This window comes from Carcharodon carcharias, chromosome 3 (genome assembly GCF_017639515.1).
Source record: "Carcharodon carcharias isolate sCarCar2 chromosome 3, sCarCar2.pri, whole genome shotgun sequence".
Taxonomy (NCBI): Eukaryota; Metazoa; Chordata; class Chondrichthyes; order Lamniformes; family Lamnidae; genus Carcharodon; species Carcharodon carcharias.
In genome coordinates, this window is record NC_054469.1 from 81,127,672 (window position 1) to 81,154,594 (window position 26,923).

Below are 26,923 nucleotides of genomic sequence, written 5' to 3' on the forward strand. Positions count from 1 at the left end.
AGGGAGCTCACAACCTAAAGTTGTTGAATTCAATATTCAGTCCGGAAGGCTGTAAAGTCCCTAGTCAGAAGATGAGGTGTTGTTCCTCCAGTTTGCATTGGGCTTCACTGGAACAATGCAGCAAGCCAAGGACAGACATGTGGGCAAGAGAGCAGGGTGGAGTGTTAAAATGGCAAGCGACAGGGAGGTTTGGGTCATTCTTGCGGACAGACAGCAGGTGTTCTGCAAAGCGGTCGCCCAGTTTACGTTTGGTCTCTCCAATGTAGAGGAGACCACATTGGGAGCAACGAATGCAGTAGACTAATTTGGGGGAAATGCAAGTGAAATGCTGCTTCACTTAAAAGGAGTGTTTGGGTCCTTGGACGGTGAGGAGAGAGGAAGTGAAGGGGCAGGTGTTGCATTTTTTGCGTGGGCATGGGGTGGTGCCATAGGAGGGGGTTGAGGAGTAGGGGGTGATGGAGGAGTGGACCAGGGTGTCCTGGAGGGAGCGATCCCTACGGAATGCCGATAAGGGGGGGTGAAGGGAAGATGTGTTTGGTGGTGGCATCATGCTGGAGTTGGCGGAAATGGCGGAGGATGATCCTTTGAATGCGGAGGCTGGTGGGGTGATAAGTGAGGACAAGGGGGACCCTATCATGTTTCTGGGAGGGAGGAGAAGGCGTGAGGGCGGATGCGCGGCAGATGGGCCGGACACGGTTGAGGGCCCTGTCAACGACCGTGGGTGGAAAACCTCGGTTAAGGAAGAAGGAGGACATGTCAGAGGAACTGTTTTTGAATGTAGCATCATCGGAACAGATGCGACGGAGGCGAAGGAACTGAGAGAATGGGATGGAGTCCTTACAGGAAGCGGGGTGTGAGGAGCTGTAGTCGAGATAGCTGTGGGAGTCGGTGGGTTTGTAATGGATATTGGTGGACAGTCTATCACCAGAGATTGAGACAGAGAGGTCAAGGAAGGGAAGGGAAGTGTCAGAGATGGACCACGTGAAAATGATGGAGGGGTGGAGATTGGAAGCAAAATTAATAAATTTTTCCAAGTCCCGACGAGAGCATGAAGCGGCACCGAAGTAATCATCGATGTACCGGAGAAAGAGTTGTGGAAGGGGGCCGGAGTAGGACTGCAACAAGGAATGTTCCACATACCCCATAAAGAGACAGGCATAGCTGGGGCCCATGCGGGTACCCATAGCCACACCTTTTATTTGGAGGAAGTGAGAGGAGTTGAAGGAGAAATTGTTCAGCGTGAGAACAAGTTCAGCCAGACAGAGGAGAGTAGTGGTGGATGGGGATTGTTCGGGCCTCTGTTCGAGGAAGAAGCTAAGGGCCCTCAGACCATCCTGGTGGGGGATGGAGGTGTAGAGGGATTGGACGTCCATGGTGAAGAGGAAGCGGTTGGGGCCAGGGAACTGGAAATTGTTGATGTGACGTAAGGTGTCAGAGGAATCACGGATGTAGGTGGGAAGGGACTGGACAAGGGGAGAGAGAAGGGAGTCAAGATAACGAGAAATGAGTTCTGTGGGGCAGGAGCAAGCTGAGACGATCGGTCTACCGGGGCAGTTCTGTTTGTGGATTTTGGGTAGGAGATAGAAGCGGGCCGTCCGAGGTTGGGCGACTATCAGGTTGGAAGCTGTGGGAGGGAGATCCCCAGAGGGGATGAGGTCAGTGACAGTCCTGGAAACAATGGCTTGATGTTCAGTGGTGGGGTCATGGTCCAGGGAGAGGTAGGAGGAAGTGTCTGCGAGTTGACGCTCAGCCTCCGCGAGGTAGAGTCAGCACCACCCTTGTCAGCGGGTTTGATGACAATGTCAGGGTTGGACCTGAGAGAATGGAGTCCAGTAAGTTCAGAGAGAGACAGGTTAGAATGGGTGAGAGGAGCAGAGAAATTGAGACGACTAATGTCGCGCCGACAGTTCTCAATGAAAAGATCAGTTTTTGTTTTGGATTTCCAGCATCCGCAGTTTTTTTGTTTTTATCTTTATGAATTTTAAACTTGTTGGGCAAGGGCGATCAGCAGGACGAGAAGCGGATGTGAAATCCTCTCCCATCCGTGATTAGCTTCTGACATCAGTTTCAAGGTGTCTGGCCAATTAACTGCCGGCCGGTGTGAAACGTATGCTGAGACAGGCTCAGTACTGCTGGCAGGGGTGGGAAGCGGGTGGGCACTGGCACCAGTAATAGTGCAGGTGGGGGGTTTAGATGGAGCTTCCTGAAGGCTGGAAATGTGTGTTCAAGAGCCTCAGGGAACCACTTTGAAAATCAAATTGTTTGACTCATCACTTCAGTTATTATGCTGTTGCTGTCTGCAATATAGTCATCCACACCCGCAGCCCCTGCCAGATGGGATGGAAATGCTCGGAGCCAGTCTGCCCCCTGCTTTTCCAATGAGTGCCTTCGGATTTTGCTGGAAGCAGTCAGTGCCCGACGTGACATCTTGGTGGCATGAGACAGTAAGAGGAGGCTCCTCACATGACAAAGAAGGCCTGGATGGAGGTGGCAGGTCTGGTCAACAGGCATGATCTCCTATGTAGGACCTGGATCCAGTACAGAAGATTCAATGATATTCTGTGCTCTGCATGGGTGAGTACTGAATCCAGTTGGAACCTTGGATAGATGTTTTTGTGGGTGGCTGCACTTGTTGGTGCTCACAGGTGTGAAATGTAGAGAGTAATGTGGCACATAATCCTGTGCTTTGATAGACCAGTACTAGCATGTATGCAAAGGTCAGGTGCGGCAACATGAAGGGCACCTGAACCTGCGTCTTTGGGAGGGAGGCTGGTATGTTCCGGCATGTAGAGGGTGTTAATGAAAGCGCTTTTGTCCTTAAAGAAGAAGAGGAGTCACAAGGCGCAGGAGCAAGGACGGATGGGTGGTGGGTCGGAGGAGCAAGCACTGGAGATGGCCTGCGAACATACAGCCAGGTCCATTGGTCATGGAGAAACAGGGGTCTTGGATGAGGGTAACAATCCAGTGGACAAGGGAGAGATTGGTGGAGCGTACTGGGGATGTATTGCAGCGGTTGTGAGATTGACATGTGAAATCCACTAATCGCCATTGCTCATCCATTCGGAATTTCTCCTCCAAGCCACACACCATCCTGACTTGGAAATCTATCGCTGTTCCTTCACTGTTGCTCGATCAAAATCCTGGAACTCCCTCCCTAACAGCACTGAGGGTGTACCTATACCACATGGACTGCAAGAAGGCAGCTCGCCACCACCTTCTCAAGGGCAATTAGGGATGGGCAATAAATGGTGGCTTAACCAACAATGCCCACATCCTGTGAATGAATAAGAAAAAAGTATTTGCTCAGCCAGGTGGCCATTCTGGGAAGCCATCAGCATGCATGCACTCTGATTTTGTAATGCTGTTCAAGGCTGACATTTTTTCTTCCTTCCTCAGATGGAACATCATCACAGCCCCAGAATGGGCTGAAAAGTTTATTTCAAAGGTCGGGGTTTGCGTGAAGAGTGACAGGCGTGCCTCATCAGCACCGATCAGTGAGGTGGCACTCCCATTGCCATCACCTTGACTCCTTGCTTTGGATTCCTAACTGAAAGTCCTCTGAATCAAGGCCTCCCTGGTCTCCCTGCCTCCCCTAAGCATGCTCACAATGGGATTCTGCACCTCATCCTGGGGCTCTCCAGGCTCCGCCTCCGATTCAGCACTTGAATTGTCCTCTGCAGCCTCTGGAACAGCACCACTGTCTTCATCCTCCAATGGCAAAGCAATATTGTGCAGTATGCAGCAGACAACAACGATAAGGGAGATGCGCTCAGGAGGATATTGCAAAAATCCCCCCTGAGCAGTCCAGGCAGTGAAGCCTCACCTTGAGGAAGCATAAGATGCTCTCAATTATTGCCCTTATGGAGGCATGACTATTGTTGTAGCTCTCCTCGGCTACAGTCCTTGGGTGTCTTAGCAGCATCATCGGCCACCTTTTCAGCAGCTAGCCTTTGTGCCCCAGTAGCTAGCCATTCAAGCATGCTGGTGCAATGAACTACCTAGGCACCCGGGAGTGACACAGGATATAGGCATTATGGCAGCTTCCTGAATACCTGGCACAAGTCGCCAGTATCAGACTGTTTTTAACGATGAAGGCACCCAGCTCCCTCGCTGGCGCCTGTATGGGCAAATGTTTGCTGTCAATGGCTCCCTGAGCTCTCGGAAATACTGCAATTGCAGCGAAACCTCTGGCTCGCTCTGCCTGGCTGGCCTCGTTGGTTCTTAAGTGAACAAAGGTGCTGACCCTTCAGAACAGCGTATCTGTGAGCAACTTGATGCCGCTGTGGGCAGCTGATTGTGAGACAGCACACAGATCTCCCACTGATCCCTGGAAAGAACCGGAGGCATAAAAGTTCAGGGCCACTGTCACCTTCAGAGCCACTGGCATGGGGTGGCCAGCTACAGTTGGAGGCAATTTCGGGGCCAATCATTTCGCAGGTAGTAGTGACAGTATCCCTGGAGAGGTGGAGCCTTCTTTGGCACTGAAGCTCTTACATGTCCAGGTAGCATGATAGCTGCCTGTACGCTCTACATGCTGGGTAATAGAGCCTTCTCCAGGCCCTTCAGCCTTGTGCTTCTTGCTGGTCCTCCACCCCTTCTGGCTGTGCCTCTTGGTCCTCATGGCTGACTCTGGGATGGCGCCTGCGGGCAACCAGCCTCCCCTCCGTGCTGGGGGGACTGCCTCAGAAGAAGAGGAGAGGGCCAGAGTACACAATCCCCATTTTTATCCAGATGGTTGCACAGGTTTCAGCACTAAAGGGACCTTTCTGCAGAAAGCTTCAGCAAATGCTTAAAAATTAGAGAGAAACGATCTACAAACGGACACTAGACCACTCACAGCAAAACTCCTAATTCCTCACCTTACCAAAATCCTGTGGGCCTTTTATCCCACCCAGGATATAGAACAAATGAAAAATGTGAAGGTGCCTGGCCAATTGGCCCATGTGCCAAGTGTAAAAGCACACAGGCCACTCAAACTCGCTGTCAATTGGTCTTTAAATGGGCTTAATTGGCCCTTAAACTGTTGGTGGGTGCAGTTCCAACTTCTGCACGCGCCCGGTGAACGAAGTGTCGCTAAGCATCGCTAAGTGTCACGAGGACGTTGAGAGGGCATCCTGACGTTACTGCGCCCCATTTTGCGACCATTCATGTCTATTATGCACCCGTTTGCCAAGTGCAAAATTCGGACCCGTGTTAACAATGTTAACTGTTCCTGTTCTGAAGCAGAGGCATATTCCATTTGAAATGTTAACTCTGCTAGACCTACTGAGTACAGTATTTCCAGCAAAGTTTTTATTTCAGATGTCCAGCGTCTGCAGTATTTTGCTTTTATTAAGTTTAAACCACCCCCCGCCCCCTTCTTACCCAAGAAGTTTAACTGAGTGGGCACCAAACCAGGCGAGTGCAGTTGGTACCCCACTCAAGTTTATGGTAAGAATATCATCATGGTCCCACTGATATAGGACACGATTTGCATATATTAATGCCTGAGTCAGGGGGAGCATCTCAGCTGCCTAAAGAAGTAGCCCAGTTAAAACAGCAGTAGGCAGGAATAAAGCTAATTGATACTGCAAGATTTTTTGACACACCGATCACATCTCCTTGAACTTATAGCGGCTGTAAGTTTGTGCTATATTTATATGGTACTATGTCATTAGACCTGAGTTTAAAACCATATAGAACCTGGATCTTATACCCTTGATGCAGCCAGTAATTGTTTGGTGAGCACATTGCATATAGCTAGCTGGAGTACTCTGGACCTGCTTGGCTCGGATACTGAATTTTTGGCCTTGATCTTTACTGAAAAATCCAAGAAGCCTTAACCAGAGTTTTAACTCCACGATGTGTGGTGTGTTTTTTTTAAATAGATTCCCTGTACAGAAGCCAACCTGATTGACAGGCTTGGCTCCCTGGGTGCGAAACGTATGAGAAGTAAGCTACAGCCCAGGAGCAGGGTTTCCTGCTACTTGGGGTACGGATCGTGAAGCAGGGGTGGTGGGTACAGTGTGATTCAAAGTATTCAGTGATTGCTGGGGGTCAGAGAGATCTGTGCTGAGATGAGGGTTTTGGTGATCACTGTTGGGTGGCATTTCTGATCTTGTGGAGTGGTTAATAGTTTTAAACTCACCTTTGTGAGTCTGAAGATGCACGCTTCTTCCTGACCCTACAAGCAAAGCATGGAAATTCTACTCACATTGACTCAGATAGATGACCAATAAGTGGCTATTGGAACATCTACCATGCAGAATGGGTATCACAGAATTTGACATCCCACTGATTTCAAAACAGGCATTGGAAAGGCATTTTATTAGTTGTGAGCAAACCATTAAGTTCACAAAAACATAAACAACCCTTCATTTGTCAGCCATGGCTGAACTGATAGCGTTCTTGCTTTGAGTCAGAAGATTATGGGTTTAAGTCCCAGTCCAGGCTAATAGAATATCATTTATTGCGAGGGGAATTGATTACAAAAGTAGGGAGGTTATGCTTCAGTTATACAGGGCATTGGTGAGACCACATCTGGAGCACTCTGTACAGTCCTGGTCTCCTTATTTAAGGAAAGATGTAAATGCATTAGAAGCAGCTCAGAGGATTACTAGACTAATAAAAGGAATGGGTGGGTTGTCCAATGAGAAAAGGCTGGACAGTTAGGCTTGTATCCACTAGAATTTAGAAGAGTAAGAGGTGACTTGATTGAAACCTTTATGATCCTGAGGAGTCTTGACAGGCTGGATGTAGAGAGGATGTTTCCTCTTGTGGGAGAATCTAGAACTATGGGTGACTGTTTAAAAATAAGGGGATGCTCATTTAAGACAGAGATGAGTAGAAATTTTTGCTCTCAGAGGATTGTGAATCTTTGGAACTCTGTTCCTCAAAAGGCAAGTCTTTGAACGTTTTTAAGTCAGGGCTAGATAGATTCCTGATTAGCAAGGGGGTGAAAGATTATCGAGGGTAGGCAGGAATGTGGGGTTGAGGTTACAACCAGATCAGCCATGATCTTCTTGAATGGCAGAGCAAGCTCGAGGGACCAAGTGGCCTACTTCTAATTCGTATGTTCATATGTAACTCCCCAAAACATATCCACAATCTATAAGGCACAAGGCAGAAGTGTTATGGAATATTCTCTACTTGCTTGGATGAGTGCAGCTCTAACAACACTCAAGAAGCTTGACACCAACGAGAATTGGCACCCCATCCACAAACCTTCATTCCCTCCACCACCAACACACAGTAGCGGCAGTGTGTACCATCTACTAGGATGCACTGCAGGAACACCAAGGCTCCTGAGACTGTACCTTCCAAATGCATGGCCACTACCATCTAGAAAGACAAGGACAGCAGGCACATGGGAACCCCAACACCTGCAAGTTCCTCTCCAAGCCACTCACCGTTCCTTCACTGTCACTGGGTCAAAATCCTGGAACTCCCTCCCTAAACAGCACTGTGGGCGTATCCATACCACATGGATTGTTGTGGTTCAAGAAGGCAGCTCACCACCACCTTCTCAAGGGTAATTAGGGATGAGTATTGCCCAGATCCCATGAATGAATAATAAAAAAAGACCAGGGGAGTTATCCTGGCATCCTGGCCAATATTTATTCCTCAATCAACATCACAAATAACAGATTATTGGGTCATTATCATGTTGTTTGTGGGAGCTCACTGCATGCAAATTGGCTGTCACGTTTCTTACTTTACAGCAGTGACTACACTTCAAGCAATATTTAATTGGCTGTAAAGTGCTTTGCGATACCCTGCGGTCTTGAAAGGCACTGTATAAATGCAAATCTTTCTTTTCTTTGTTTCATTTACGATTAACAAAGCAAGAACTTTTCCATACATGCAAATAGTTAAAATCATTTTGCCAGTACTGTATACGATAGATAATACAGTACCTGTACTCTGCAACATAATGGTGAAAAAAGTACAATTTGTTTAATATGTTTAAATATTCACTGTGTTTTGGTCAACAAGGCTGCAGTGTTTATAAAAGACGATGCACATATTGTCAATATTGTCATCATTCAAATTTATCTATAAAATGTCAAGTAGTGAGAACCATAACAGCAGGTCTTTAATCAACTACTCTCAAATTAACGATTAGCAATGGCAAATGTTACACGAATCAACATTTGTCTGGCAATACACCAAGATTTTACAGCTGTTAATTCAATCAACAGTCAAACCCTTTTAACGTAACTCAGTATGGCAATCAATATATGGCTTGTTACTCTAGCCTTCACAATCTACTGCTTTTACTAGTCCTCCTACAAAAAAGTGTAATAAGGTTCTTCTTGATAGTTACTGGACTATCCAACCAGAAAATCTGGACTTCAATGTAAATTTTGCAAAAGAAATTCGTCTTTTTATTGTTTCGTCACATAAATATTTCAGTTGAGCATTTTTTTAAAATTGGAACTCAAGTAATCATTTAATATTGTTTAAGTTACTGATTTACTATTATGTAATTTTGAAATAAAAAGTGCTGCAAAAACTCAGCTGGTCTGGCAGCATCTGTGGAGTGAAAAACAGCTAACGTTTGAAGTCCAATATGACTTCTTCAGAACTGTTTTCTTCGGAAAAGTGTAATTTTGTAATTACCAAAGTGTAATTTTGAGTTCTCAATTCTCCATGTAAAAACCCAGCACTTTCCTTGATGCACAAAGTAGCCCTTTGCAATTTTTAGGCAGTATTTTCAACTTGCTGCGCAAAAGTGAAACCATGATGTGGATTGGCTGCCCAATACAAAAACTGCCTGATTTTTATTTTTATTATTTCACTAGAGTTGAAAATTCATTGCTTTTTATGAAAGGCAGACAATTTGTTATATTAGTTTTATGCCGCGGTGTCAAATTGAGAATCTTCCAGCCACATATGTTTCCAGCCCTCCATGTTGATATCAAAATTCAAAACCTGCTCCAGATGCACTTCAATATTTTACACCAATACTAACTAAATGTAGAACAACGATTTGTGTGCTTAAAAAATAAAAACAAAAAAACCGCGGATGCTGGAAATCCAAAACAAAAACAGAATTACCTGGAAAAACTCAGCAGGTCTGGCAGCATCGGCGGAGAAGAAAAGAGTTGACGTTTCGAGTCCTCATGACCCTTCGACAGAACTTGAGTTCGAGTCCAAGAAAGAGTTGAAATATAAGTTGGTTTAAGGTGTGTGGGGGGGGGGGGGCGGAGAGAGAGAGAGAGAGAGAGGTGGAGGGGGTTTGTGGTTGTAGGGACAAACAAGCAGTGATAGAAGCAGATCATCAAAAGATGTCAACAACAATAGAACAAAAGAACACATAGGTGTTAAAGTTGGTGATATTATCTAAACAAATGTGCTAATTAAGAATGGATGCTAGGGCACTCAAGGTATAGCTCTAGTGGGGGTGGGGAGAGCATAAAAGATTTTAAGATATTTAAAAATAATGGAAATAGGTGGGAAAAGAAAAATCTATATAATTTATTGGAAAAAAAAAGGAAGGGGGAAACAGAAAGGGGGTGGGGATGGGGGAGGGAGCTCACAACCTAAAGTTGTTGAATTCAATATTCAGTCCGGAAGGCTGTAAAGTGCCTAGTCGGAAGATGAGGTGCTGTTCCTCCAGTTTGCGTTGGGCTTCACTGGAACAATGCAGCAAGCCAAGGACAGACATGTGGGCAAGAGAGCAGGGTGGAGTGTTAAAATGGCAAGCGACAGGGAGGTTTGGGTCATTCTTGCGGACAGACCGCAGGTGTTCTGCAAAGCGGTCGCCCAGTTTACGTTTGGTCTCTCCAATGTAGAGGAGACCACATTGGGAGCAACGAATGCAGTAGACTAAGTTGGGGGAAATGCAAGTGAAATGTTGCTTCACTTGAAAGGAGTGTTTGGGCCCTTGGACGGTGAGGAGAGAGGAAGTGAAGGGGCAGGTGTTGCATCTTTTGCGTGGGCATGGGGTGGTGCCATTGGAGGGGGTTGAGGAGTAGGGCGTGATGGAGGAGTGGACCAGGGTGTCCCGGAGGGAGCGATCCCTACGGAATGCCGATGGGGGGGGGGGGTGAAGGGAAGATGTGTTTGGTGGTGGCATCATGCTGGAGTTGGCGGAAATGGCGGAGGATGATCCTTTGAATGCGGAGGCTGGTGGGGTGATAAGTGAGGACAAGGGGGACCCTATCATGTTTCTGGGAGGGAGGAGAAGGCGTGAGGGCGGATGCGCGGGAGATGGGCCGGACATGGTTGAGGGCCCTGTCAACGACCGTGGGTGGAAAACCTCGGTTAAGGAAGAAGGAGGACATGTCAGAGGAACTGTTTTTGAAGGTGGCATCATCGGAACAGATGCGACGGAGGCGAAGGAACTGAGAGAATGGGATGGAGTCCTTACAGGAAGCGGGGTGTGAGGAGCTGTAGTCGAGGTAGCTGTGGGAGTCGGTGGGTTTGTAATGGATATTGGTGGACAGTCTATCACCAGAGATTGAGACAGCGAGGTCAAGGAAGGGAAGGGAAGTGTCAGAGATGGACCATGTGAAAATGATGGAGGGGTGGAGATTGGAAGCAAAATTAATAAATTTTTCCAAGTCCCGACAAGAGCATGAAGCGGCACCGAAGTAATCATCAATGTACCGGAGAAAGAGTTGTGGAAGGGGGCCGGAGTAGGACTGGAACAAGGAATGTTCCACATACCCCATAAAGAGACAGGCATAGCTGGGGCCCATGCAGGTACTCATAGCCACACCTTTTATTTGGAGGAAGTGAGAAGAGTTGAAGGAGAAATTGTTCAGCGTGAGAACAAGTTCAGCCAGACGGAGGAGAGTAGTGGTGGATGGGAATTGTTCGGGCCTCTGTTCGAGGAAGAAGCTAAGGGCCCTCAGACCATCCTGGTGGGGGATGGAGGTGTAGAGTGATTGGACGTCCATGGTGAAGAGGAAGCGATTGGGGCCAGGGAACTGGAAATTGTTGATGTGACGTAAGGTGTCAGAGGAATCACGGATGTAGGTGGGAAGGGACTGGACAAGGGGAGAGAGAAGGGAGTCAAGATAACGAGAAATGAGTTTTGTGGGGCAGGAGCAAGCTGAGACGATCGGTTTACCGGGGCAGTTCTGTTTGTGGATTTTGGGTAGGAGATAGGAGCGGGCCGTCCGAGGTTGGGCTAGTATCCATTCTTAATTAGCACATTTGTTTAGATAATATCACCAACTTTAACACCTATGTGTTCTTTTGTTCTATTGTTGTTGACATCTTTTGATGATCTGCTTCTATCACTGCTTGTTTATCCCTACAACCACATCCCCCCTCCACTTCTCTCTCTCTCTCTCTCTCTCTGCCCCCCCCCCACACACCTTAAACCAGCTTATATTTCAACTCTTTCTTGGACTCGAACTCAAGTTCTGTCGAAGGGTCATGAGGACTCGAAACGTCAACTCTTTTCTTCTCCGCCAATGCTGCCAGACCTGCTGATTTGTGTGCTTAGCTCTGTCTCTTAAGGCAGGTGGTCATCAGTTCTTACAGCACATCTTACAGTACAGAAGGCGGCCATTCAGTTCTTCTTGTCTATTGCAACTCTTTTGTTTAGCAGTTCAAAGCTAATTCCACTGCTAGGGGCAGGTTAACACATAGGCATGCAGGGTCAAGGCCCAGGGACCCCCAGCTAAATCTAATGCCAGGCCTATAAAACTCACCATAACGCAGAAAAACTGTAACCACTGAATCTATTTAATTTAAACATGGCATATTGTAACATGATTGATTATTAATGCAATGTGTGAACATTTCACAGACCTATTTTCCATGCATTTTACTGCATTTTAATGCAAATGGATGGAGTTGAGCAGGAGTTATGGATCAGACCCGAACGTCATTGATGCCCAAAGCTCCAAGAATTCTTAATCTAGCTCATTCCACTGCCGTACTCTCTTCGTAGCTGTGTTTCTTCCTCTGCTTCAAATATTTAGCCTATTTACCTTTACAAGATGTAGTTTCTGCTTCAACCGCTTCCCAGTAGCAAGGCATTCCATGCGCCAATAAATGCAGTGTGTAAAGAAATTTCTCCTAATGTCTCTCTTCACTCCCCTAGTGATTCTATTAGATTATTGATCTGTCACTTACTCCACAATCACAAGAAATAGCGTCAATAGGAAAATTACATCAAAACTTCTTATAATTTTAAAACCTCCATTACATCTCCTCTCAACTTTCTCTGCTCCAGTGAAAATAGGCTCAGTTTCTCAAGACACAATTACAGTTTCCCATTCCTGGCTTCATCCCTATGCATCTATACTGCATGTCCACTTGTTTCTTTAACATCCTTTTTATCATGGGTCACCCAAAACAGCACAGAGTGCTCTTAAGTATGGCCTAACCGTACTTAAAACCATATGGCTTTTTGAAAATACATCATTTTTAAAGCATGTAATCTATGCTAACAATTCAGTGCAGTACAGAAAGGAATATCATCAGAGTACCTTTCGTATGAGACATTAAACTGAGCCCTCACCTGTATGTTCACAGAGACATAAATTATCCAATTCAAAGAGCAGGGTAGTGCTTCCAGTGTACTGGTCAACATTTATTCCTCATACAGAATTACCAGATAGATTAAATTGTCATTTCTGAGTCATTTCTATGCTCAAATGCTGTGTTTGCTTACGTAACAATGACAGTATTTCAAAAGTAATGCCTTGGCTTTGAAGTACTTTTGAGTCATCAGGAAAACATGAAATGTGCTATATAAATACATGTTTTTCTTCTTTCTTTACCTTGTGAAGAACTTGGCATACCAGTTGTCTAGTCTGTGGACCAAACTGTGGATCACTTGCGAGACCTGAGTTACTGAAGCATACTTTTAGTTGTGGGAAGGCACACTATCCATTGAAAAGTTTTTTCAGTGAGCATAGAGATCTATCCTGTTAAAGTTATACGTAATGAAATTTGCATCAAAAGACATGTGTCTGAGAAACTGAATTTTTGTAAAATTAAGCTTTTTGGTAACTATATTAACTGAACTATTTGACCTGCTAAAAGTTGGAAAAGTTAACATATTGCTCTGGTTTAAGCATAAAGGAACCAGAAACAAGTTGCTACCTTGTTTTGCAGCAGAGGGTAGGAAAATGTTTTTTTGAAAACGAATTTATTTTGTCATCAGCTACTGAAATATACTTCCACTTTTCAAATTCAGATATATGTCCACCCTGAATGATCATACTTTGGATTGTCTTAAATTGCAGTTAAGTTTAAGATTGACAATCCAAACCAAGATTGCACAAATACTTTCTTTTTCACAGCTGTAGTTTGCTGTACAGAGGCAAACCATGTAGTGTACTGAAAAATTTGCATACTACTATGAGCTGGCTTGCTAACTCTAACATACTTCCTTTGGCTGTAACATGCTACACAAAACATCTAACAGGTAATACTCATGCCAAAGAGAAGTTGCTACACAGTACAACCACATCCTCTTCAAAAAAAACAGAAGTGGATTGTGCAATTAATGCAGGGTTGCATGCAGGTTTTTGATAGACTTCTTCAAATTATTGATTTAGCCATTTTCATTTTATTTATTTAAAAACATTCTTAAGCTTCTGTACTATTTTGTTTCTTGCAAGAGTACAAATGAACCAATAGCAATTAAACTTTCTGCAATAAAATGATTAACTATTTTTTTTTGGAAAAGCAAATATGGAGCTCAGTTTTAAGACTTTAGTCAACTGTGATACCAAGTTCGTAGCTTCAAGTGGAAGGCCAGTCCACTACTTTCCTGTCCAGTTTAAAGACACAGATAACAATCAACTCTTGCTGCAGAACTCATCTGCAAAGCAAGTTCTGAACAGGAAACAGAAGAAACACTCTAGGGAACCAATGATTTTAACAGCAACAACTGAGCAAATATTTCAATACCATAATGCGCTGTTTACAACAAAGCATACTGTTACAAACATTAATAGAAAGAATGTTGTGAGCAAAGGAATTTGCATTTATACAGCATCTTATCACATCATCAAGACATAACACATTATATTGCAGTGTGTTATCTAGTAAAGTTTAGACCTTGTTATATAGCCAATTTTTGTCCTGTTTAGTACCTTTGAAGCGAAGATGACCATATTCATCATCTGCAGTTTTTGGTAGGGTTCCAATATAGCCAATTACAGCAACAACAACTTGTACTTACATAGCAGCTTTAATGTAAAGCTAGACTTTAAAGAGTTCCTTAAAGGGGGGTAGAGTGGTAAAGAGGTGGAGTAGTTTAGGAAAGGAATTCCAGAGTTTAGGGCCTTGGCAGCTGAAGGCAGGGCTGCCAAAGATTTGTGATACTTTGCAGTTTGTGCAGGCACTGGAGAACAACATGCAACAAATGGCATTGCAGTTGGAAGAGTTCACTATCTGTACATGCAGTACCATGCAGGATGTCTTTGTAACACCGCAATGCAACCTGGAGCACATTAAAGGAATTCTGGTTGTCAATTTGCCATAGTACAGACCCCCTTCAAAATTCCCAAGGCTTCAATAACTATTAGCAAAACAATAAATTCATTCGTAAGTAGAACAGAGATTTCGGGACTAAGTTTTGCAAGATAGAACTTCTTATGAAAACTCAAGCTTGAAAGGAGCGTGAATTCGACAGAGGTCAGCCTGACAAATCTCTTAATTTTCCAGTGGTTAAGATGAACTGCCATAAAAATCAGTAACAGAATAGTCATGTTGGCACCCACACCCAATTCTCTGAAAGGGAGGCTCTGATTTGAAACCTCACTTATTTAACATGAATTTGATGATGGATTGGAAGCTTTGTTATTGGCGTCCATTCTTGTTTTCATGGTTCATCTTCTCACAGACAAAACTGTTCACTTACTCAAAAGCATACAAATGCACGAAGTTTTAAAGTTAGAAAAAAACCATGAGCTGAATTTTACCACCCTTATGGAGATGGTACGGGAGACAAGTAGGCTGGTAAAATAGTGGCGGAAGGCATTGAGAGGGGAGCCAGACTCCTTCATGCCATCACGGCATATTACCATCACTGGGACTGGGAGCCTCAGCAGCAGAGTGGCCAACTGTGGCAATTAAGTACCCAATTAAGGGCCACCTCCTGCCCCCACTGACATTTTACCAGTGTTGGAAAGTACCACAGCCACATATGGGGACCGCCAAGCAAACCCTGGCTAGGGGGGCGGTCAGGAGGAGAATTGGGCAGGGGGCCTCCTTTCGGTGGCCCACCAAGGGACCCCTCGACAACAATGGCCGCCCTCACTGGTACAGCACCACCGCTAGACACCTCACAATCCCCAGGACCTGCCTGCCAAGCTCTGTCACCCTCCAAGGGCATCTCAAAATGGAGGTGCCCTCTCCTTCATCTGCGGCTTCAGCAGTGGCCACCTCTATGGTGCCACTGCCAAGGCACTGAGCTACTGACCCTCTGAATCATCCAGCAGCTCTGGGAGACAGTTCTCCGTCCTTTATTGGACACCTGTGATGCAGTGCTGACAGCCTCTTAATGGCCATTGCAATAAAATGTTGCCCCCATGGTCCTGGTCCTGATTTTGGTCCTGGCAGCTGGGCTTCTCAGCTTTCAGGAAAATCTACCCTGTGTTTTTTGCAACCTAAAGATAAACTTAGCATAAAATTCACTGCAGTTTCTGATATCATAAAGTTGCTATCAGAATTTTCTTTGTACTGAATTGGGAGTTAGCACGTGAGTTTATGGTGGCAACATGCAGAAGTTACAGTAAAAAGGAAACAGTGTACTCTTCCTATTGCACAAGTTTGCTCAAGTTTCTAAAGGATTAGCTACAGAAATGCTATTGTTTTTTCTATTCATTTATGGGATGTGGGCATCACTGGCTAGGCTAGCATTTATTGCCCATCCCTAACTGCCCTTGTTCAGGGGGCATTCTTAAGAGTCAACCACATTGGTGTGGGTCTGGAGTCACATGAAGGTCAAACCAGGGAGGACAGCAGATTTCCTTCCCTAAAGGACATTAGTGAAACAGGTGGGTTTAGCATTCAGTTACGTTGTCTATCTGGATTATGATCCTGGAATGATTTTTTTAATTTATGAAAATTAATTACATAGAAAAAATGGTTTTCTCTTCATTTAACTTCAACCAAAGTAATTATAAAATAGTAAAATTTTCCCATGGGGTTAGAAATTCTGCCGTTAGGACCAACTCAGTGCAGGCCAGCAACTGGATCCTGGGGCAGCATTTTACTGGCAGCAGCCAGAGGCCGTCACCAGAACCACGGTCCAATTGAGGTCAACAGCCCACTCCCCAGAGCTGCCAGCCTAATCAGAGGCCCGGCAGTTGGCCACACCGCCCTTAGTGGTCATTACTGATGAGGTTGCAAGATAAAGGAGAGGGTGCATCCATGATAAAGCACCCTCAAAGACAAGGCAAGTTTTTTTTAAAACAATGGGCTGGAACCAGGCAGGCAAGCTCTGGCTAAAGATGGGGGTGACAAGAGGCACCTTCCAACAGCACACTGGTAAGTGGGAGAGGGAGGGTGGGGGAGTATAGGGGAGGCAGGCACTCCATGGGTCATGGAGCAGCCATAAGGGAACACATATCTTCCCCCTCCCCAGGACCTGCTGGGAAAATGCTGTGGACCCAAGAGGCGGTCCTTAATTGACACAATTAGCCACTCAGGGGGTGCTGGCATTGCTAAAGTTCCCATCTGTGGTAATATGTCACAGTAGAGGAAGAACTTGGGCTCCCCTCCCAATGCCCTCTGCTGCCATTGTGCCAGCCCTCCCACCTCCCAGCCCATCTCCACAGGGCTGGTAAAATCCAGCCCAGTTTGTTTATTTTTCAGGGAGCTTCTTCTGTTACTCTATGCCCTAAGTCTAGCCAACCTTCACACATTTGGCAACATCCAATAATGTTAACAGAGCTGATATTTGTGGACACGGAGGGCAATCACCAGCAAAGGTTCACACACACCGTATGCACATACCATAATATTAAAGTCAAGTTCTGTGCAATGCACCATAATTTATAATAAATCACCAAAGTTTTGTTAGCAAAGATTGATCTGTCACCATGATTTTACAAAGTAATTGGTGAATTATTTGAATCTGGTATTGTAGGAGTGACTTTTTCTTAGCAAGCAAGGAGATCTTTTTCATGGTGCCAAGGCATGACCTTTTTGGTCACAATACTGACCGATAATTAAAATCTTTCCTGACTTTCCTTTAAACTGGCTATTGATGTTTTCTTTGGCAGGGGTGAAACCACTTTGTAATACTAATGGAGCAGTTTCAGAATCTTTCCAAGCGTGTGTCAGCTTGGCCCAGTGGCAATACTCTTGCCTAAGTCAGAAGGATTCAAGGTCCACTTCAGGATTTGATCTAGGCTGATGGTTCAGTGTAGTATGAAGGGGATGCTGTGTTTCAGATGTGGCATTAAATTAAGACCCTGCCCTTTTGGGTGAAGGTAAATGATCCAATATCAATATTCCAAGAAGAATAAATGCAATCTTCTGGTAAGCAATCATCTCTCAATCAATATATCAGAAAACTGATTATCTAGTTATTTGTCTCTTTGCTAGTAATTGGTATGCACAAATATTTGCCACAAAACAACACTGAAGAAGTGTAGTCAAAGTAATTAATTGGCTGAGAAATGCTTTGGGACATTCTGAAAAGTGAAAGGCAATACATAAATGCAAGCTTTTACTTCCTCAAGAACATAAATAAAAACAAACATAGATCAAGTATCAAAGAAAACAAAGATATTAAAATAAGAATCAAAAATGAAGAATGGATGAGAATAGAATTTGCCCACCAAGCCTTTCCTGCAGTTACTTTGTTTGGGAATGATAGCCATTGTTACTTCTTGACAGGGGTCAAAATACTTTTTTTTAAAAAGCGAGTTCTTGAGGTTTTTGTGAGGGCTGCATTTTGGTTTATAGTGGCTCCTTTTTCATTCTCACCAACTTCTTTACTAGGTGATATATATAATTAAATCTTGTAATTTGTAAGATGTTTTGTTAACTCATTATAAATAAATTTCCCATACCCCACTTCTGAAATGAAAATTCTAACTATTTGACACAAAAGGAACTTATTGGGAATGAGTCTCACATCTGCAGCATCTTTTAAAAGTTAATTGCAAAGCCATTAGCACTCTCCAGCATTCTTTGGTTTTGTTCTGCCAATTTCAAGTTTATTTCCTCTCAATACTTCTGTTTAAATTGAGTGCTGACAAGCACAATAAGAAACTGACTTCCAAAGGTCCTACTGTGCAAAAAATACACAAATTAATTCTGCAGGACCAAGCTAGCCATGATATAATGTATGGTTTACTTCACATTTCAGTGATTTTTTTTCCAAACTAATGCACCTCCTCACATGATCATCCATGTTTCAGTGAATAGATTGGAACCCCTTAGCACAGAAGCACCCTTGTTAGATTAAAAACACATTCCACTCTATAATGGTAATTAACTCACTAACCGTATGCCCAAATGGCAGACTTTTTACAATGGACATTGAAAGTCTGTACGCAAATATAGTAATAGACAGAGGTATGCTGGCTGTCTAAATTATCTTTAATAAATTTCCCCAACACGACAGACCAGATGAAGCTATAATCCGGTTACTACACTTCGGTTTAACAAAAAATAACTTTGAATTCAACAATGAACTTTACCTTCAAATCAGAGGCACAGCCACACAATTATGGATAAGTAAATTGCCCCAGCCTAGGCAAACAAAACATGGCAGAGTGGGAAGACATTTGTCCTAGGCTCCCTGTGTGTCACTACAGGTATTTAGATGACATAAGGGGTCTTTGGACTCACACAGAGCCCAAATTAGAAGAATTCATCAATATCTTCAATAATCATCACCCTTCTGTTAAACATAAAGCCACAACAGACAAGGAAAGTGTTAATTTCCTAGACACCACAATGCTTAAATTGGCACAAGAAAACAACGGGCATAAGCTCGCAACAAAACTTATTTTTCCAAAGTAACTGATACACAGTTCTACACACAAAAAACCATAAACACAACTTCCAGGGGCTGGTAAGGTCACAGCTAATACGTTTTCATCGCAAATGAACAAAGATGTAAAATTTTAACCAGGCAGTTACAACCCTTGATATTGCATTAAAAGAGAGAAGGTACACGGAAAGATTCCACAGACATACCAAGTCTAATTTTTTGAGAGAGCTAGTAAACCCAACATGGCAAAATAAGTTAACACCAAAACCACTGTTAAATTACAACATGCTGCACAATGACCCAACAAATAAATAAAGTGGCTAACAATCATTTCGAAAAATTAAAGGGGATGTCAATTCACTGAGCCAATATAACATAACATAATTTTTTCAAAGAGGCAAAAACCTAAAAGATTTAGTAATCAAGAGCAGAGTGAGGTCACAAACTACCCTACTTCCCAAACCTTCTTCCACACCCATTCCCCGCACTCATCCACTCACTTAGAAGCCCCACTTCCCAATCTTCACAGCATCTTTCTCCCCTGTCGTTTTTCTCTCTCTCTCCCGCCCCCCACAGTCTCTCTCTTCCTTGCAATCTCTCACTCCCCAACAGACTTTCACAGTCTCTCCCACACAGTGTGTGTCTCTCTCTCTCCTTCTCAGTCACTCTCTTTCCCAGGTAGTCTCTCTCACCCCCATGGACCTCCTTTCTCCTCTGCACTCTTCCCCCCTCGTTAATCCTTGCAGTCTCTTTCTCTCTTTCTCTGACTCTACATTGTCTCTCTCCGCTGCTGCTCAGGCTTCTGTGTTGCCACTCACTTTCCCTCTGCTTCTCTAATCACAGGCTGTTTCTCTCCCGCATTTGCTGCTGATGGGCCCACTTCTGAATTGCAGTTGCGCTTACCAGCAACATACACAAGAGAGAAACAGCCCGTGACTGGAGGAGTAGCTCCTCAGATTCTGTGGTACAGAAGCGACTTTTCAGGTGCAGGGCCAATTTACTTTCATTTGTCACCCTCATCATTGATATTTCACTGGCATTTTGGGGGCTTTTGAGGATGAATTCACCCACCACTCCCATGTATTTTGAAAAGGAAAACAAAATCTCTGGGTTTATGAAAGGACAACAAACTGAAATTCATGCATTATAGATATGTATACTCTGCATCTTTTCTATATTTCTTGTAAATGATTATTAGCAGGGGTGCACTAATCATTGGCTGTAGGGAGGAGTGTGAGGGGTGCAATTGTTAGTTAGGGGAGTGGGGTAGGGACTGATCATTGGCCTGGGGGAGGGGAGCGATCATTAGCCAGCTAGTAACTTTACATAGCCAGTAGCTACATCAGGGCAGGGAATAAAATGGTAGCCAAAGGAATACAGACCATTTTCTTTTAATGTAAGGACACTCTTCTTTCTGATGGAAATGTGTACATGCTTCCTGCTTGCCATAATGGGAGCTTGGTAAGTCAGCTAGTGTCTGAAAATCTGGCATTGAATGACTGAATTTACATGGCATACAAGTTGCAGAACTCTTTGCCATTTGGATTAGGGGAGTTGGGTTTTGCAATACAGCCCAGCCCCTTTAAATTAATAAATTAGGTATGCATCTCATTAGGCATTTTGGTTTCTAAAATGTACAATTGGTACTAGTTCTAGACATCTATGCACAATTCTATTTCAATACTATTAACTTTGATATTGCAGTTTCCATTTTGAAAGTTATGGAAATAAAATACAGCCACCAATATATTTGAAGTTTCATAATTACCCCACCCTTTCCCTAAAACATAACAACAGATTTGGAGCATTTGAGTGGTAGAAGAAGCTCAATAGTATATTTTCATAGGTGAATGTTCTATTTATTAAATTGAAATGTTGACATAAATGTTTCAGAATGGTAGTATAGGATTAATAATAGGACAATGTTATTTCATAGCTTTCACATATAGTGAGTTCATCCAATCCAGCAAAATAGATCCTGTGCCATGAGCTCAACAGAATAACTCACTTCCATGTCTGAAAAGTATATACAAATCTTCTGTCATGCTTCCCATTCACTCTGTTACCAAGAAATAAACTTGGTTCATGCTTGACATCAACTGTTACAGAATATAAAATAGGATCACTTGCTGTTTATGGGTGCAGATCATGCAATTCTGAATCTAATACAATAACTGTGCACAGGAACTCACAAAAAAAACTAGTTGTATCAGGAACTCAGTCAAGCCAAATGAAACAATCCAGCACAGCTATTATTTTTAGTCACTTTGATGCATGCACAATGCACAATAACATTAATATATTGTGCTCACATTTCACATGTATGGAAAATTAATCTCATATTGTTTTGGGTTTCCCACCGATGGTTGAATTTCGTAGGTGGTTAATCTCTGCCAGTAACTTTCGCATCCTGCTATCCAATACAGTATCCATAATGAAAAATGATAATTTCAGTAAGTGCTATGTATAACACAAGACCTTGACTACAAAGGCCCTCATGCTATATGCAGGAGTTAAAAATATGTGGCTTATTCCCACCAAACAATCATGATCATACATCTCTTTCACCACTTTTTGAGTTAGTAGATAAAGGCCCAATCAATTTAGAGAGTCGTCCTGGAGGTGACCTTCAACTAAATCCAAAAATAGCCATTTTAGGTAGCAATTATTACTGTATGATTATTCAAAGATTACCGCTCAAAATCTGACAGTAATCACAGAGTTAAAGAAACAGCAATATTACAAAGATAGTCTGCAAGCTTTAAAACAGTTTTCTGCAACAGAAACAAAAACAACTTAACAAATATAATTTCTGATCATTTGCAAGTGCACCTGTTTTATCAACTGATTCTTCATGATAGCCTAATGCTATAAGCCCAAAAGGAACAGACTAATTTTACAGCATCTCAGATTTTGTTTAGTAAGCTTTCATATAGATAAGATGCAGCTGCAGTCCTCAACCTGAATGTTAAAAACATTCTTCTGCTTGTTCATAGTCGTACCATATCTTTGGGATTCACATTTTTGCTGCACTTACTTCTCCTTGGCTTCAGACACATTACAATTCAGATGCCATTTGTACACTTACAGGCTCTAATATCTTAACTAATTACAACTTCTTCCATTCAATGGATGTTACTGTGATCATTACTCACTGGTTTCATGTCTGAATGAATAGTAGCTTAAGGAATAATATTGTATCAAACATCACATATGCACTGGTGAGCAAGCCGTTCAAATGTAAGGAGAATTAAAATTTTGATTTCACTTGTTGCCACAAGTTGTCTGCTTCAGGCTTGTACGTAAAAATAATGAAACAAAGTAAATTAATATGCCACATTAATGATTTTGGATGCAAGTTTTTCTTTCTCTGAAAAATGCTGCTAGGAACCCCAAGAGCAGTACCAGATGATAATAATAGCATTGTGCCATCTAACAATTTTTTCACTGTGAACTCTTCCCTCTCTTGCCTCGCAGCAACTTCTCTGAATCATAATTCGGTACCAACATTTCCTTCATAGTACAGGATTTAAAATTAACACAGGTTTAGTAGAACAAGATCAATCCATTTAACATCAGGCCTAATAACAAGAGTATGATCAATGAACACGTCTCATCGGCAATACATGCAGACTGCACTGTTCACTGACACAAGGTTCACGTGCAGGCTTTTTACAAACGTCCTTTAAGGTCTGTGCATGCATGCAGCTTTTTCTAAGGGTTTGGAGAACCACGTGACTTCTTTCAGTTACAAGCTCTGAGATTTAATGCATTTTCCTGTTTAATTCTGAACTCTGCAACACCAAAACATCAAAATTGTATAGTACCTTTGCAACACAGTCATGTTATGTTTTATGTACTGACATAGTAACAATGATGAAGAAAGTATGGCCGGGGGTGGGGGGGGGAAGAGAGGGAGAGAGAGAGGAATGTGAGCTAATAAATGAATTAAAAGATATTTCAATCTGTGCTGCCCTCATGTACCTTTAGGTAGTCATTCAAAAGAACGGTACTGACAGAGACCTCAGAATTAAATTGCTTTCAAACAATGTTCATCAAAGTTGTTTGCTGGTGGGGTGGGGGGGGGAGATGAGAACAAAGAAGCAGAACCAGAACATATGGAAATTGTAAAACACTACCAAATAAATTGTATTATGATATTAATCTTTTCTTAATGGCACTTTCATACATTTCTGCTGCAAAGGTAAATATCAATGCCACAGAGTTGTACACTATTTTTCTGTAACCAGCAATTGCAATGTTTTGTTTACTTTAACTTGATTTTTACACATCACGCCTACTGCAGCTTTGCCAAAAACATCCAAACACAAATCTCAAAACTGCTACAAGAACCAAGTGGTCCAGATTTTTCAAAGCAGTTACTACTGCAAAACTACACAATTTAGCTATTCTAAACCTGATCATAACAGCATAAGGCTAGGTAAAAACAAATGTCAGTGATCACTTATTATTACACTAATACTACACGAAATATTAAAATTACTTGTCAGATTCAGTTATCATAACAATGAGACACATAATAGCAAATATACCCAAGTCAATTTCAAATCTCTATAACATTCCAGCAGAATTCAATACACATATCTGCAGAATAAATATCAAAATCTGAAAAAGAAATACCACTCTCTCACTAAACCCAATAATCCTATCTGATAAGCAATGAATGCAAAGAGAAAGGATTAGGGATGATCCTAACGTGCTTATCATATATAAAAAATCAATATATGGAGAAAACTAAATATTCACGACAAGTATCTGAAAGCAAAAAACTTTCAGAATGATAATTTTTCAGTCCAATTGTGGTTTGTTTGCAATATGTTTTAGCAATTATATTACCCTGCACAATTTCTACAAAATCCTATAACTGCACCTGTAAATTATAGTAGAGTTCATTTAAATATACGGGGCATGATTCCTGACCAAAATACATGTCCCTCCAATGCGTATGGTCCTTTGGCAGTTAGTCAAGCAGTCTTCAATTTAGTCTTTATTTCCCATGGAAACGCACCCTGTATAAAAACTATGATGGCTGGATGAGAAAATTGAGAAATTATCTGCATTTGTGGTATGATTTTCCCATCTTACCTTGATGATGCTGCTCCTGCGAGGGATGCCAGGTTTTCCATCTTGGGGTGATGCTGTTGCTGGTGAAGGTGTGAATGTCTCTGCTCCGGGACTTGAGGGCAGGACACCTCCCGCTGCAACCACCGGCTCCTCTCCCACACAGTCCCCGTTCGAGACAGCTTCAACTCGCTCCTTTTTGACAGAGGAGGGCGAAGCAGAACATGAAGGCACCAGAGACGGGACAACACCACGTTCCGCCTTTCCTTCCGCCATGGCTTTCGCTTTTTTTAAAAAATAAAAATTACAACTTACAAAAAAAGAACCCCGCCCCCAAAAAGCAGACTTTTAACTCTTCAAATTAAAAAACAACCTCGATTGTCTGCAATGTGCATGGTATAAATCATTTTCTTTCAAAATTGCAAAAAAAAACCAGATCCAAAATACGTGTTGCAAACCTCCCGCTATAATAGTAAGTGACAGTCCCTCCTGCATACGAACGAGCTGCTGCCACCAAACGAAACCCCTCTCAGCTCGCAACACCAGAAAACATGTATCAAAAAGCCGCAACATTTACATTTCAGCGCCGCTGATATTATCTCCACCAATCCATGACAGGGATGTGTCGGAGTGGCAGATGCGGAATATTGAAGGAAGCCGCGCAGCGGAGTCCGGCAGCACGGGGCGCTGACAGCTCGGGTCCCCGGTTTCCCGGTGATAGGTTGGCGCTCCTCCCCGGTTATTGACAGCTCAGGGCTGGTGTCTCTCTCTCTCTTAGTGGGGTGGACAGGAGGGGGGCGGAGCTACAAACATGTCAATCATTCCTCACGCCGGCGACTCCTGTCAACAAGGAAACACCTGATGAGAACAATCCACTCTGGCCCCGCCCCCCTCTGTCGCCGCAGAGCGCGCCACCACCCTTACCCTCCCCATTGGGTAGTGCGAAACACGAAGAGAGAAACCGATTGGCCGTTGGGTCACAATTGCTAACGTTCCATTGGGCCACTCGCCGCGCCTCTGCTTATTGGCGGACCGGCCGATATCGGAAGAGAATCTAATTGGACAGTCTGTGGTTCCGATTAAATATTAAAACTTGATTGGACAGTGATAGAGGAACTGAGAATTTTAAAACTTATCGTCTAAATAGGCAAAGTACAATTGAGCAATTCACTCTTACGTCAGATATCCTGTCACAGTAGCCTGCCATAATAACTTGCAATGAAAGTTTTAAGTTAATAAAGGGTATCCACTTGTTCTACGTGGATAAATATTTGGCATGCAATTTCAGTCAGGATAATTTTGAGCTGACCCAAGGTCACTCAAGAGAAGAGCGCCTTAGACCACATCTGCATGTGGGTAAACCACTTGTCAAGCACCACCTTGGTTGGCGGTGAGAAAGGCCCACCCTGTCAAATTCTTCCAACATTTCCAGGTTCTCACTCCCCTCTGCACCCCTCGGGTGGTTGTTGTTTTGCTCATTGTTCCTTTTTATTATTCATTCATGGGCTGTGGGTTTCGCTGGCTGGGCCAGCATTCATTGCCCATCTCGAGTTGCCCTTGAGTCACAGAGATCTACAGCAAACAAAAAGGCCCTTCGGCCCCTCGAGTCTGCTCTGGTCAAACACCTACCTAACTATTCTATTCCCATTTTCCAGCACTAGGCCCTTGTATGCCATGGCATCGCAAGTGCACACCAAATACTTCTTAAATGTTACGAGGGTTTCTGCCTCTACCACCCTTTCAGGCAGAGTTCCAGATTCCCACCACCCTCTGGGTGAAAAAATTCTTCCTCACATCCCCTCTAAACCTCTTGCCCCTTACCTTAAATCTATGTCCCCTAGTTATTGATCCCTCCACCAAGGGGAAAAGTTCCTTCTTCTCTACCCTATCCATGCCCCTCATAATTTTATACATTTCAATCATGTACCCCCCTCAATCTCCTCTGCTCCAAGGAAGACAACCCCAGTCTATCCAATCTCTCCTCATAACTAAAATTCTCCAGCCCAGGCAACTTCCTGGTAAATCTCCTCTGCAGTCTCTCTAGTGCAATCACATTCTCCTTATAATGCAGATTCCAGAACTGCACATAATACTCTAGCTGTGGCCTAATCAGCATTTTATACAGTTCCAGCATAATCTCCCTATTCTTATATTCTATGCCTCGGCTAATAAAGGCAAGTATTCCATATGCCTTCTTAATGACCTTATCTACCTGTCCTGCTACCTTAAGGGACCGGTGGACGTGCACACCAAGCTCCCTCTGATCCTTGGTACATCCCTGGTCCCTACCATCCATCGTGTATTCACATGCCTTGTTTGTCCTGCCCAAGTGCTTCACCTCACACTTATCTGGATTAAATTCCATTTGCCACTGATCAGCCCATCTGACCAGCCCATCTGTGTCCTCCTGTAAGCTAAGGCTATCCTCCTCACTATTTACCACCCCACAAATTTTCGTGTCATCAGCGAATTTACTGATCAATCCTCCTACATTCAAGCCTAAATCGTTTATATATTCCACAAACAGAAAGAGACCCAACAGTGATCCCTGTGGAACCCCATTGAACACAGGCACCCAGTCACAAAAACACCCCTTGACCATCACCCTCTGCTTCCTGCCGCTCAGCCAGTTCTGGATCCAATTTGCCAAATGCCTTGGATCCCATGGGCTCTTACCTTCATAATCAGTCTCCTTTGCGGAACCTTATCAAAAGCCTTGCTGAAGTCCAAGAAGACTATGTCAAATGTATTGCTGTCATCCACACACCTAGTCACCTCTTTGAAAAATTCAATCAAATTGGTCAGACATGACCTCCCCTTAACGAAACCATGCTGACTGTCCTTGGTTAATCCCTGCCTTTCCAAATGGAGATCAATTCTGTCCCTCAGAATTGCTTCCAATAGTTTCCCCACCACTGAGGTTAGACTGAC

General features: G+C 43.4%; 1 protein-coding gene across 3 annotated transcripts in view; it reads right to left on the bottom strand.

Moving 5' to 3' along the window:
• The window catches only part of LOC121276031 (inactive phospholipase C-like protein 2), a 340,842-nt gene extending 316,068 nt beyond the window's left edge, over window positions 1-24,774 (bottom strand). For all 3 annotated transcript variants that reach the window (XM_041183974.1, XM_041183975.1, XM_041183973.1), the window contains exon 1: window positions 24,017-24,774. In XM_041183974.1, coding sequence (XP_041039908.1) covers window positions 24,017-24,268 — 252 coding nt within the window. In that variant the 5' untranslated portion in view covers window positions 24,269-24,774. The remainder of the gene's footprint in view (window positions 1-24,016) is intronic.
• Between the last annotated feature and the right edge of the window lie 2,149 nt (window positions 24,775-26,923).